Source organism: Rhodamnia argentea, chromosome 7 (assembly GCF_020921035.1).
Source record: "Rhodamnia argentea isolate NSW1041297 chromosome 7, ASM2092103v1, whole genome shotgun sequence".
In the NCBI taxonomy this organism is placed as follows: domain Eukaryota; kingdom Viridiplantae; phylum Streptophyta; class Magnoliopsida; order Myrtales; family Myrtaceae; genus Rhodamnia; species Rhodamnia argentea.
In genome coordinates this window covers 1,815,869-1,828,378 of record NC_063156.1, presented here as the reverse complement: position 1 = coordinate 1,828,378, position 12,510 = coordinate 1,815,869, and the positions used below count along the sequence as shown (strand labels likewise).

Here is a 12,510-nt window from a genome sequence, read left to right as displayed (position 1 = left end):
GGCGGCGGACGAATGCAAGATGACGATTCTAAGTTTTATTAATTGTACCAAGTCCATTGTGCTCGGAAATTAAATGTTCTGAATCGGGGAAAAAGTTTGGACAAAAATCTTTGGAATTCAGCCTCGTAAGGAAAAGGAGATTGGTTGGACAATATATATAGAAAGTTCACGTGTACAACAGGAAGAAAAGGAGATTCGGCCGAAGTCCTTTGGTGGACCAATCAACATTCAAAGTCTCTTGGTGGATCATCAAGCACCGTGCATACTTCTTGGCCATTGCAACAAAAATGTTGAGCGTCCTCTGACGTGCTTTGCTCAGCCCGACGCCACAACTGTTCGGCATTAATCGAGAATCGAAACAGCCCTTGTTTGTATCGATTTTTCATCACAGTTTGGACGTCTTTCTCGCTGTTGTTAGCTGCCCAAATAACTGGTATTCGGGGCTCAAAACAGCCCCGCTCAGGGTTATTTTTATCACTAATCAGTGCAGGATTTTTGCTCGTCTTTCGGGATCAATTGTCGCAACTTTTGGCGATAATTGCCTGCATATTCGGTGCTGTCAAAGGTGCAATTCAGCTGCGGCAAATTGATTTTTTCGGATACTCTTAGGCGTGCACGAGTGGCCTCTCCCCATTGTTTGGTCCAAGTAGCTTGCTTGGAGTCCAAAATTTGGTTCGATCCCAGATTAGGTGATTTTCCAATTCATGATATTCTGAAAATGCTTAGAATTTTGCCGAATTGATGGTTATGGTTGCTTAATGATTTTACGATTTCAAGCATATCTCGAAAACACTGTGCATGCTTTGGATCACTTTGGACATAGCTAGAAAGATTCTTTTTAAAGCTTGCTCCAAAGAGCTATTGATAATTTTATGATATTCTTCTATATCACCAAGAATCATGTTGGAAAATTAAGATACTCGAAAGTCGTCTTGTTTAGAAAATTGCATTGGAAGTTCAAGATATATTTTGTTTAAATTGAAAATATTCTGATTCATGTGATTATTTTGAAATCTTTCCGATAATCTTATGATAATCGGAAAATCTTTCTTAATATACTCAAAATACCAAAATCTTTTCAAAATGTGATCGACTAGGAAAATTTCCTAGTCTGCAACCGCATAAATGGGAATAAGTCTATCTATCAAGTTTTAGATGGAATTATTTCCGTAATAGGTATTTTGAATTTTAGGATCAATCTGTCGGGCTTCAGAATGAAACTTAATTCGAAAGATTCAGTAGTAATTATCTTTTTCATTAAAAGATTTGCAACTTTAATTTAAATTCATTCATAAAAACTTAAAATCACAAAAAAAAAAAAATCAGAAAAATTCAATAAAAGAAACAAATGAGGCATGTCTCATGTTTAATTTTCATGTCACAAAATCTTAGAAAATAAAAAAAGATGTAGCAAGATATGGTTTCTTAAAAACCACGTCTTATCACTTTTTTTAGAAAGATAGGATTTTCTAGAAATCCTATCTCATGATTACATTCAATAAACAAAATCTTGGGAATCCATTAGGATAGATATTAAAAGATGCAGACATAGGGTTAAGAGATTTTCTTAAAATTTTTTGAGAATTAATGCAAGTTAAATCCAAAAACTTTAAGATAATCTTGAAACAATTCACTCCTATTTTCCATTAAGTTTTAATTTCGAAAATACATAAAAAAAAATTAAAAAAATCATAAAAAGAAAACCCAAAAATTGCACCAATCAGAATTCATCAAAATTGCCAAATCGAACTTTTTTCATGAAACCGGTACCGAAAGATCATTAATTTAAAAAATTAATGTAACCAAATCCCGAACTTAAAATTTCTGATTCGTAGAAATAAAATAGTTTTCTCATACTATTTTATTTATGTTTCTCCACAAAATAAAAATCTTTTGTAGAAAAATCAAGTAAACCTAAGTTGCGAATTGGTAGAGCTTGGGAGAGCTCGGATTAGGTTAGTTAATTTATTTAATTAATCTAGTAATCCATTAACCTAAAATTGAAAAACCCGACTTTTAGGTCGCGACAAGTCTCAAGCAAATACCAAACATGATTTTGCCACAGGTGAAGTTTGAATACTTTGCTCCTCGTTTGCACCAGTTTTGACTGCCCTTTTTAGCCCCTTTCATTCTTAATAATGTGCAGTTTCCAGATTATCCCTTAAGAGCAATGATTTCATTCTGTACTAGAGGCAGAGCAGAGGACCAGGTGGCATAAAAACAAATTAGCTAGTGAGAGGAAAAACAATGGTGGTTGGTGACCACACACAACTACTCCAATGCTTTTGCACGTTTTGACTTGGGCACGGAAAGAAGAGCACCCGATATCCGCCGACTGGCCGAATCAATGAATCACCTTCTGTTTGGCACTTCTCTCACCATACAAATGCTAGGGTTGAGATCTACAGCAATTCAGTGCAATGAAAAACACATAAAAAAATGAGACCTTTCTATTTTTGTGAGTGAAGTTCAGAGTATTAGGTGGAGGGAAACTTCCTCTGTTTCCTAGTAATAAAAATATGAAAGTCCTTGGCCTTCACGTGCAACTGTACAAACGGTCTGCAGACAATTTGCGCATTAAAGGGTCTGAGGCAAACTCTTTCCCTCACAAGGAGAGAGAGCGAGAGAGAGAGAGAGAGAGAGAGAGAGAGAGAGGATGGACTCATCAAATGGTGCCTGCAAAGTTGGGGCAATACAGTCTCAGCAAGAGAGGGCGAGGAACGCCGGCGGCGACGGTCGCGGCTTTCAAATGCCCCTGCATTACCCGAGTTACTCCAAGTCCGACTACGAGAACATGCCCGAGTGGCAGCTCGATCGCCTCTTCTCCGAATACGGGATCCCAAGCTCGGTTGTGGCGGCGGGAGATGTCGAGCGGAAGAGGAAGTTCGCCATCGGAGCTTTCCTCTGGTCTCCTCAGCTGTAGAAAGCTAGCTCAGCTGGTACAATCTGCTCTCTAATGTTTTTTGTTTCCATGGTGCGGTACTTTCATTCATAAGGTAAGATCATGTGGTACATGTATGAGCTGCTTTTGGTGAATGCTGTAGCTCCACAGGATCCAATCAACGAAAGAACTTCCGAAAATTCCGTTGTTTTTCATGGTTTTATGCTAGTTCCTGTGAAACAGAGCTTCTCTAGATGGAGCAGGCAAGAATCTGAGATGGCCCAAGAAACCCAGATAGTAAACTAGTGCTCCATTCCTTACTGATATAAAAAAAATTACATCTTCAGACAACCCACTCGAATTTCGACTTGCACGTTCGACGAGATAGATTCAGAATTTACTATGATTGATGAATATTTCGATGGACGGCCTGGTTCGGTTTCGGAGCTCCGACTTCGGCCTCAGAAAGTCCACCCAAAAAGGAGCACACTCGGCAGTCGAAACGACAGACCGGCCCAAGTAGTATACTCGCCGTAGAAGAGTTGCACCGAAGAACACCATTCAATCGGAAATTTCCGGGGCATTAAGGATCCGTCACGGCGAAGCCCACACGACGGAGGCACCCCAAAATAGGCGGGTCCCGAGACCTAAACGATTCCGCACCCCCCACGTTACTCAAGCGATCGCCGGCGCTGGCACCGGCATAGTACACTCAACAGAATACACACACGTAGCGTATGCGTAAGTGTATATACGACGTATAAATACCAAGACATTAGGACGCACAGCTCACACGCCCAAAGGAGGGTTACTTTCCAGACGCCCCGAAAAACGACAACTCATGACCAGCGTCGCGCACATGTACAATTACCTCCACATCGATCGGTTCACTGCTGGTTCCCTCTCGCCCTCCGAAACGTGCGGGCGGACCAAGCATCTCTGCTTTCCAGAAATGGACCGAGAGATCGAACTTCTCCTTCCCCCCTTGCACGATCTCACCCCCACAAATTCTACCTATAAAGGTCAAATTCCGTTCAGAAACCGAACGAGATCTCTGTATTTCCTACGAAAAAAAAAAAGAGCTCTCTCTCTCTCTATCTTTCCTCTAACGTTCGTCCAAGGGAAAACTCAAATCGCTCGTACTTTTTCGCGACGAGGTTCGGGGGGAAGATAGAGAGAGGAAACCGAAGCGAAAAAATGGGTGTTTCCAAGGTTCAGTTTGGAGTGTTTGCCGTCGTCGTCGTGATGTACACCGCCATGTTGTTGCCCACGTCGGCCCGCGCCCAATCTCCTGCGCCGGCCCCGGCGCCCGCCGCCAGCGACGGTTCGTGCTTTTCCCCCCCACCTTGATTCCCCCTTCTATCTTTTTTCCCGTTCAGCGAAGCATAATTTGGTGATGGGTAAGAGCGAAATTTGATGATTGACCCCACGAAAATGAGAGGAAGAAACGATTTTGTGCTGTGTTGGGGCATGCAGGTACGTCGATCGACCAAGGGATTGCGTACGTGCTGATGCTGATCGCCCTCATCCTCACGTATCTCATCCATTGATGATTGCCCTCCTCGTCGACACCATCATCCACCGTCCGTTCTCAAAATGGTTTTCTCCAGACGGAAGTCCGGGCGATCCACGAGGTTGACAACTTGACATTTGCAATTGCACGACACAAGCTTCCATTTTTTTTCATTTTTTTTTCCTTAATTTTATTCAAGGCCAGACAAAAAACGAAATCTAAAAACATGTCGGTATTTCTTTCTTAATTTTTTTTCTTAATTTGTGTCTAGCTAGGATTGATTAGGGCGTCTGGAGATGGTGTGCAGGGACCGGGTTGAATCTTTGTGGCGAGAGCGGCTGGGCAAAAAAAAAAAACATATTTTTTTTCTCTATGTGTAACTTCATTCTTCTTCTTCTTTTTTTTCACTTTTAACATTGATATCTTGAAAATGGATTTCCAATAAAAAAAAGAAAGAAAGAAAGAAATTACAATCTCGAGCCTTGCCATATTGTCCCTGGACGAATCCGGCGTGTTGACTGGCGGAAAAAAGAAAGGAAATGAACTAATGAGAGAAAATATTTGGAAGCATGCATGCTCCGATAAATGTTCTCGAACGGATTTCGATCGATTACTACTAAAAAAGAAGCTAATACGGAGTTGGCAACTCAAATTAGATTGTTACCGAAATACTATAGTTGGTATTAGAAACATTTCATATGGCCGGGAAATGACCGTTGACCATGCTATAGGCAACATAATATTAATTCGTGACCGTCATGCTAGTCATATCGCGTTATATTCGTGAAATCTCCCTATCGATTGTTTGTTTCAATTCATTCACTTTGAACGTAATCTTTGAACCTGTGATTATGCACCATGCGTCGGGGAAAACAAGCAGGACGTTGGATTAAAGGCTTAGCGTCTTCCAAAACAGAATTTGTTTGAATCTCTACCTAAGTTTATCGTAACACGAGTCACTTAAAAAGCCAAACTAAACTAGCCTTATAGTAGGAAGATGTCGTCGCATGTTGCATCGCCCGTCGACACTTCCTTTGCTGAATTATAGCCCCTCTTGCCATCCTAAAAAGACATCGGGAGCATCGAGGCATCCTGCTCAATCCCGACGCTCATCACATTGATCAAAGGCCAACTTACGGGCACTTCTATTGAAGAGAGTATTGCCATGATCTCGTTCACGGAATGCCAGTTCTGGAAAGTCTGTCGCATTTATGAACAGTGGTTCAAGCCTTCTATCCCAAATCACACGAGACCTGGGGGGGTACAGGGTCGAGGAAATGTGACCCCAGCGTATTGTCGGGGAACCAGGAAGTCAAGACATAAATCCAATACATACTGAAGTACTCATATCTATCGACCAAAAACAAAAATATTTACACATCCTAGGGCTAGTGACCAATCACAGGACACATTGGTAAAGAATGGCACCCTCTTTGGCTGCACAACTTATCTCCTATCCAACGCTGCACACAATCCACAAACACAGGCACATGATTTTCAGCCATGCGCAGAACCTACATTGCAGGCCAGCAATCAAATGCCCCCAAAAAGTTCACCCAGTTGCTAACTCAATATCCCTGAAATACGAGCTACAGACGCAAATTCAACCGTCCCGAATCGTCCTGGGTAATAACTATAACCATTCAAATACAGAGTGCCAAATTCCACACTCAGAAAACCTTGCCCTCTCATGTATTGATCCTGCACCTTCAGAAAGCCGTTCAACTTCGATACTATCCAGTGGCAACAGTGCAAAGTGTGCATCATACCATCTCATGTGCATGAATTTCCCCAGTGTTAACCTGTAAAGGGTCATAATTTCCACGAGAGACTCATCTCATCCAATTCTGTGAAGACAAGGGATATGATTAAATTAAGCTCGAGGGTGACCAACCCAAAACTTTCTGAAAACATCGAAACTCTACAAAATTTCTGCTCATCTGCGAGCATTGAAAATTCAATGGAACGAAAATATCCATTGTGAGGAAAGAGAGTAAGCAGCTGTACTTTGGCTGCAAGGCCAAGAACAAAAGAACGAAGAAAATATGAGAATTGCTCATTTCTGTCTGCCTTCCTTCTGTATTGCAAAGAGGTCAGCATTCTGTGGGAATCGTCAATGTTTCTCAAGTCAAGTCAGAACGCGATACTTCCGTTTGGCGGCCACACCTCGAGGAGACGGAATATCAGGAGGAGGCTGCTATTAGCCAAATCATGAAGTTGCATATTGGGCGTGCAGGACATGCTTCGCAACTTCGTAAAAGGATACCACAATGCCTACAGAAGGCCCTGCACGGCCAACACGAGGACCCACTCCAGTAAAGAGTCCCTTCAATCCTCCATCCCTGTACCAGGAAATTTCAAAACCAATCAGAGGATTAGTTGGTAAACTCTTAGTGCTGGCCATTTTCACATCTGACAGGTCTTTCTGAGCCACATTGCTGGCAAATAAAAACTCAACGTAACACTTAACAAGGCTTATGGACACCCCTACTTCATGCAGAAAATATAGCAGAAAAAAAAACTAAAGAGATTTTTCACCAAAAACTAAATTTTACATTAAAATGAGAAATTTCTCGTGCATCTATCCATGCAGCACCTCAAATATTTTTTTTTCTCCCATAAATAAAGCAAAAATCCTTTAGGTCAAGTATGTACACATTCGACCAAGTAGCCATATCAAGAAGGATGGGGACACCAGATTAGAACACATCCAATATCACACAAGGTGTATAAAAACCTCAAAAAATATATAAAGTGTAGGTACCGCCAAATCTCCACTAAAGTCTGCCTCGTTGTCATTTTCAACGCCCTCATTGGATCCATCTGGAAAATAAATAGGGGAGGAAATTGACATCAAATCAAAGACAGAAGTTTTATTTACAAGACAATATCACATTATAAGCGTTCTAAATTTCACTATATCAAAATCATCCACAACTTATCCACGTAATCCAAATATAAGGGCGTGTGTCTGAGTAAAAGAATTTTTCGCGAATTAGTTTTCAAATCTTTCAAGCATTTGGTTAGCTGAAAATGATCAGTCAACGGAAAACCATTTACGGTCAAAGAAAATATGCATACTTAAAGTGAGGAAAATGGATTCCCTAGCCAAAGCAAACAAATTGCTGAAAAATTATTTGGAAAATTATTTGGAAAATATGCATACTTAAAGTGAGGAAAATGAATTCCCTAGCCAGTAAGGGCAAACAAATTCCTGAAAATTTATATCCCAAAACGCATTTTCCTCTATCGAGAAGTTTTCTCCGAAACAAACACACCTAAACGACCCGCCAAACACCCACCAAACATATCTCTCGAGCAAATTGAGTTTAAATCGTGCATACTAATTATTAGATAACCAAAATCCCTTGAACATGCACTTGCTTTCAGAGTTTCTACTTCTTTTACATTTCCCTAAATAAACTGTCCAGTAAGATGACTCTGACATGAATAACGAACCTCTATCTGCCTTCTTGTTTTAGCTACATCAAAAGGACATGTAGCAGCTGCAGCGAGACTTCCTGCTACAAATCCAGCAGAAAAATTAGCTCCAAGGACAGCAACTGCACTAGCTTCATCACCAATGGTCCTAAGCAGTTTTCTCCTAATCTGTAATCACATAGATCAAGATCAGATTCACAAGAGATAAGAATCGAGGAGATGAAGAGACCTGCAACATATCAAACTGCAGCACGGTAGTGGAGAGAGAGAGAGAGAGAGAGAGAGCTCACAGGCTCGAGTGTTGACCAACAGATTGCTGAAAAAGGAACATCGCGTGCAAGCTGTGCTCCCATGCCTGTCCACAGGACACGGTAGTTTTGCACTGTCACAAAAAAAGTGCCCATCAACATTCTGCAGTACACACTCCCTCCAGAACCCACACGCCAAAAGACTTCTCAAGAGACGGGGAATCAGGAATAAAATGTCAAATTATGCCACTCTACTCACAGCTGTTCGGCGCATTACTTGTGCCCCTGACAGGAGACACTACTTCAAATAGGGTTCTCCAAACTCCAGGAGGCTTCTTGCTGGTTTCCGTAGCCTTAAAAGCCTGACATGGAAAAACCAATTAAAAACCCAATAAATAATAAGGTACAAAAATTGAATACAAAGTCGGACAAAAAATTTCAAAAGTATAAAGCAAACTAAAATAACAAATAAGTAAAAACCATCCACAACTTCTAGAAAACCTCCAACGTTCATGATACCATCAAGCTCAGAAAATACACAACATAGGTAAAGCAGCAAAAATATCTGTGTCAGTCTACTCTTGAGGGATAAAATTGAAAGTAAGTGCACATGGAGAATACCTGCATGCGAGTTCTGGCCAGTTCAATGGGGTAGCAACTCGCACAAGCTAAAGAGCGAGCTAGTGACCCCGCAAATAAAGGAACATAGGGCGTCAAGCTAGGTGCAAGCATGGCACAGCGATCTTCTAATAAATTGCGGAATATATCATAGCATGGCAAGTATATGCCCACCTGACCAAAAGGAAAAACAATTCAAAATAAGCAAATGAACAGGATATTATTCAATGAATTGCCAATTTTTCAGAAAAACAAAATATTAAGGTGCAAAGAGGCTTACTGTTGGTACAGCCAATGCAAGACCTGCATTGGTGCCTCGCCACAGCCTTAAAAATCCTTCCTGCAAAAAGCACCTCCACATAAGGAATAGAAAATTAATCTAGAAAAATAACAGATTTCGCTTTAAATTAGCACTGAAATGCTAGTGCTAGGGTGTGCCTCACTCAAATCCTTTGAGAAAGGTGTGCTGCAGCATGAAAATACCAGTAATTCATGCCACTGATGCAAAACCTCACAGGCTCTCGCCAACAAAAGAAGATTTTGAACCTATAAAAAGCATCAATAGGAGGATGTTCCACAAACAAACCTGTCGAATAATTTTGTACCAGACATCTAGAGTCCCTTTGTATTGAAAACAATCTGGAGGACATATCGACACAGTACCGTGCACTCCAGCACGTGTGCAAGACGGAGAACATCTCAGGTCCGCAAACATCTAAAGCAACAAAAATCAAGATAAATCAACAGCAGTCTTTTAGCTGAATGAGTCAAAAAACAATCTAAATGGAAGAACAAAGCAAACCGACAAATCTTACAGAAAGAAAAGAAAGCTAACTCCGAAGATGCATCTTTACCATATTTGGCCCGAAAAATGCCATGCGACTTGTGATATTACTCAATGGATGGGAATAAGGAACCCCGGCAGCTTGCGCTTGCAACCTTGTCTGAAAAAACAAATGATTCAGAAACAGAATAACCATCCTCGGATGAAAGAAGCATTATCATAAAAATTTATGTGAAAGCTGAAGATATCACCTTTGAAGTTCAACAACAAAAAAATATATTTTAAGAAAATAATTTCAAATTATCATAAGCTAGAAGGAAATACCAAGTCAAAAGTTATCCAAAAGATCAGATCAGCTTCCCAACTTGAAGATGATCCACTATTAACTGATACAGAGGAATTAAATGTAGAAAGACTCGAAAAATATGTTAACCCAATAAGAGCAAGAGGAATTGGGCGTATTGAAAGAGAGCTCCTTCTGCTACTAGAACTGGTGGATGCTAGAGATCAAAATTTCCCTATTCCAAAAGCACGGGCTCAAAGAAGTAACTGCCGCTCTATATATTTACCATATTAATTATGAAATAGATCAATGAAAGACAAAACAGAGAAAGAACCAGGACTTAGACTTCTAAACAGTCTGAAAATCTATGGAAACTGCAATCACCTTGACTTCAACCATGGCAGCTTTTCCGCACAGCACATATACATCTCGCCATTTCAGTGAATTCAGGTTATTTTCAAAATTTCCCCTCAACCAAAGAGACCAACATTAAGAAGCACAACAAAAGAAAATGTTCAAATAAAGTCCAAGAAAACTCAGGAAACAGCTACAGGTTTCCCCATATTCTTCTAAGATGCACCCTACACTTACAAGACTAGTCAATTACGTTGGCTATCTTCATATTCAAGAAAAACAAAGAAAAGAATATGAAAATAAAAAAACCAGTGACAATAAGGGAATATGCATTAATGTAATTAAACGGTACTATAACCTCGTTCAAAATAGAATATCACTAAATGAAAAGTGCATAGGGAGATTGAGGAAACAGGGAAAGGAAGAGAACAAGTGTCTATAGTTGAAGGTCAACCAGTAAAAACCTATAACAACAGATACACTCCTTCAAAGGGTGACTTGGGCTTAGGTCATTCTTAAGCGACAGAATTGCTAGCTCAAGCACAAAGACTAACCTTGGCAACATCGAGAGGGTTGACCATTATGGCCGAAAAAAATGCTGCACCGGCTGCAGAAAATGCTCTCTCCGCAAAACCTAATTTTTCATCTGATGCACCAGTCAAATGCCGATCCTGGGCGCCAGAAAATTCCTTAATCTCTCTACCATGGCCAGGTGATTCCAACACCAGCAAATTGTGGCTATCAATTAGGATGCTCGAAGACTGATCTGTGTTCATCCATGGGTCGTTTGTCGGCTCAGAATGCGCCACCCCGCTATCCCCACAGTCCAGAAGACTACGTTCTCCACTCATTTCACAACTGAAATTATTGCAATTAGAATCAGTAGGGGTTTAGGAAAGCAACCCATGCTTCTTTTGTTCCTTCAAATAAAACAATGCAGAGAATCACAAAAACAACAATAATACATGAAAAGTCCATTAATTATGCTCCCTCTAATTCGTTCTCGATATATAGGGATGGGGAGTAAGAATTAAGGGTTTGAGCAAACCTACTCTTCTTCTTTTTTCCGTCTTTGATTTCATGAAGCAGGAAATAACAAGATCGCTGCTTTGATAGAACTAACATCACTAAGAATTAAATGAAAAAAAGGAGACAAATACTAAATCCCCAGAAAAACAAGAAAAACGCATGGATTCTTCCTATCCTAGACATGACTCCATCAGAAACAGGATTATCTGGGATTAAACAAAGCCTCTGCTTTTTCTCTTAGTTGAAGACTGTCGGAAAATTGGTCCGGTCTATGAACTAACGCAAAGGGGAAAGACAAGAAATAGAAAATAGCTAACGATTCATCTCGTCCTAGCATCTACCTCGCCGGCCGATTCAAGCGGTCGCGCTAGGGTTCAAGCAAACAAGCCTCAACTCCTCCGACACGAAATGTGCTCCTTCCAACTGATTGACGCGAAGAATCAAAGGAAAATACAACCAACGCGCGCACTTTTCAAGGTCGTCGCGAGTGCATTTTCTAAGTCCAACCCCAAATTCCTTGGAGAACAGGAAACGAAGGGGAGGAATGAATAAAAAAAAAAAAAACACCCACAAAGGAGGCGGAAAAATTGCGTACCTCTCGCAACGGCTGCGAAAGCGACTGATCGATGACGACGACGATGACGAAACAGACATGAAAACTCTACTGTTTCATCGAACGATTGATGGAGGAGGAGGTGGCGAGGATTCCGCTGGTGATCGATCCCTTTGCAGTGACCACCACCAATTGAAATCACTGGTCGAAGCACAAGGGGGGCGATTTTCGGGGACACGAATTATGAATTCATATTTTCATGTGATGTGTCCATGTTATTGTCGTCTTATGATTTTTCTGTTCGGCCCTGCTTTTATGAGTTTGCTTCTAGGGCTTTCTGCGGCGCGGGAGGCTGGGCGAGATTCGCCGGGCTTCTTTTGCCAGCTGGAATTTTCATTTATTTTTCACCATTTTATGGGTAGGGGAATTAATTCGCATTTGGATTAATACCCTTCAAATCCATAAATGATGCTTAATGCGATATTAACTCTTTTTTTACGTTGAAACTCTTCAATATACCCATCGTGACATAAAGGCTCCAATTTTTTTTTAACCGATAAAACCCTTATGCTGTGTTTAGTCACATGAACTTCTAGCCAAGATATGATTTGATAAGATATGGAATTCGGGGATTTTTACATATCTTATCCACTGTTTAATGAATTACAAGAACAAAATCGGATATGTTCATATCAAATTATGTTCATTATTTGATACTGATACTTATGACATATCAATGGAAATGAATATTGTACCAAGAACTATAATTTTCGTCACACCAATGCAAGTTTTAGAGTTTTCCTCAA

General features: G+C 40.6%; 2 protein-coding genes across 4 annotated transcripts; one reads left to right on the top strand and one right to left on the bottom strand.

The window, feature by feature from the left end:
* The first annotated feature begins 3,910 nt into the window (after positions 1 to 3,910).
* Positions 3,911 to 4,784, top strand: LOC115742870 (arabinogalactan protein 41). The gene is made up of 2 exons (XM_030677393.2): positions 3,911 to 4,205; positions 4,358 to 4,784. Exons 1-2 carry the CDS (start codon positions 4,079 to 4,081, stop codon positions 4,429 to 4,431), a joined length of 201 nt encoding a protein of 66 aa, XP_030533253.1. The 5' UTR covers positions 3,911 to 4,078; the 3' UTR covers positions 4,432 to 4,784.
* A 1,445-nt stretch (positions 4,785 to 6,229) lies between these two features.
* LOC115742837 (mitochondrial carrier protein MTM1) lies at positions 6,230 to 11,939 on the bottom strand. 3 transcript variants are annotated; one of them, XM_030677350.2, is made up of 11 exons: positions 11,747 to 11,939; positions 10,677 to 10,980; positions 9,556 to 9,645; positions 9,288 to 9,416; positions 8,982 to 9,041; positions 8,705 to 8,875; positions 8,343 to 8,445; positions 8,126 to 8,217; positions 7,854 to 8,003; positions 7,159 to 7,217; positions 6,230 to 6,736 (listed from the first exon to the last, which is right to left on the bottom strand). In XM_030677350.2, exons 1-11 carry the CDS (start codon positions 11,803 to 11,805, stop codon positions 6,604 to 6,606), a joined length of 1,350 nt encoding a protein of 449 aa, XP_030533210.1. In that variant the 5' UTR covers positions 11,806 to 11,939; the 3' UTR covers positions 6,230 to 6,603. The 3 variants fall into 3 exon arrangements, with proteins under 3 accessions (XP_030533210.1, XP_030533220.1, XP_030533212.1); XM_030677360.2 differs by lacking the exon at positions 11,747 to 11,939 and adding an exon at positions 11,493 to 11,641; XM_030677352.2 differs by lacking the exon at positions 11,747 to 11,939 and adding an exon at positions 11,540 to 11,577.
* Between the last annotated feature and the right edge of the window lie 571 nt (positions 11,940 to 12,510).

What these genes read in the sequence shown, in the direction of transcription:
- LOC115742837 (XM_030677350.2), bottom strand. Translation starts at nt 11,805, where the DNA reads ATGTCTGTTTCGTCATCGTCGTCGTCATCGATCAGTCGCTTTCGCAGC. An exon ending in AAGTAATGCGCCGAACAGCT is followed by an intron (nt 8,218 to 8,342) that starts GTGAGTAGAGTG and finishes TTTTTGTGACAG; the next exon opens with TGCAAAACTACCGTGTCCTG. An exon ending in ACTTTAGTGGAGATTTGGCG is followed by an intron (nt 6,737 to 7,158) that starts GTACCTACACTT and finishes TTCCTGGTACAG; the next exon opens with GGATGGAGGATTGAAGGGAC.
- LOC115742870 (XM_030677393.2), top strand. Translation starts at nt 4,079, where the DNA reads ATGGGTGTTTCCAAGGTTCAGTTTGGAGTGTTTGCCGTCGTCGTCGTG. An exon ending in GGCGCCCGCCGCCAGCGACG is followed by an intron (nt 4,206 to 4,357) that starts GTTCGTGCTTTT and finishes TGGGGCATGCAG; the next exon opens with GTACGTCGATCGACCAAGGG.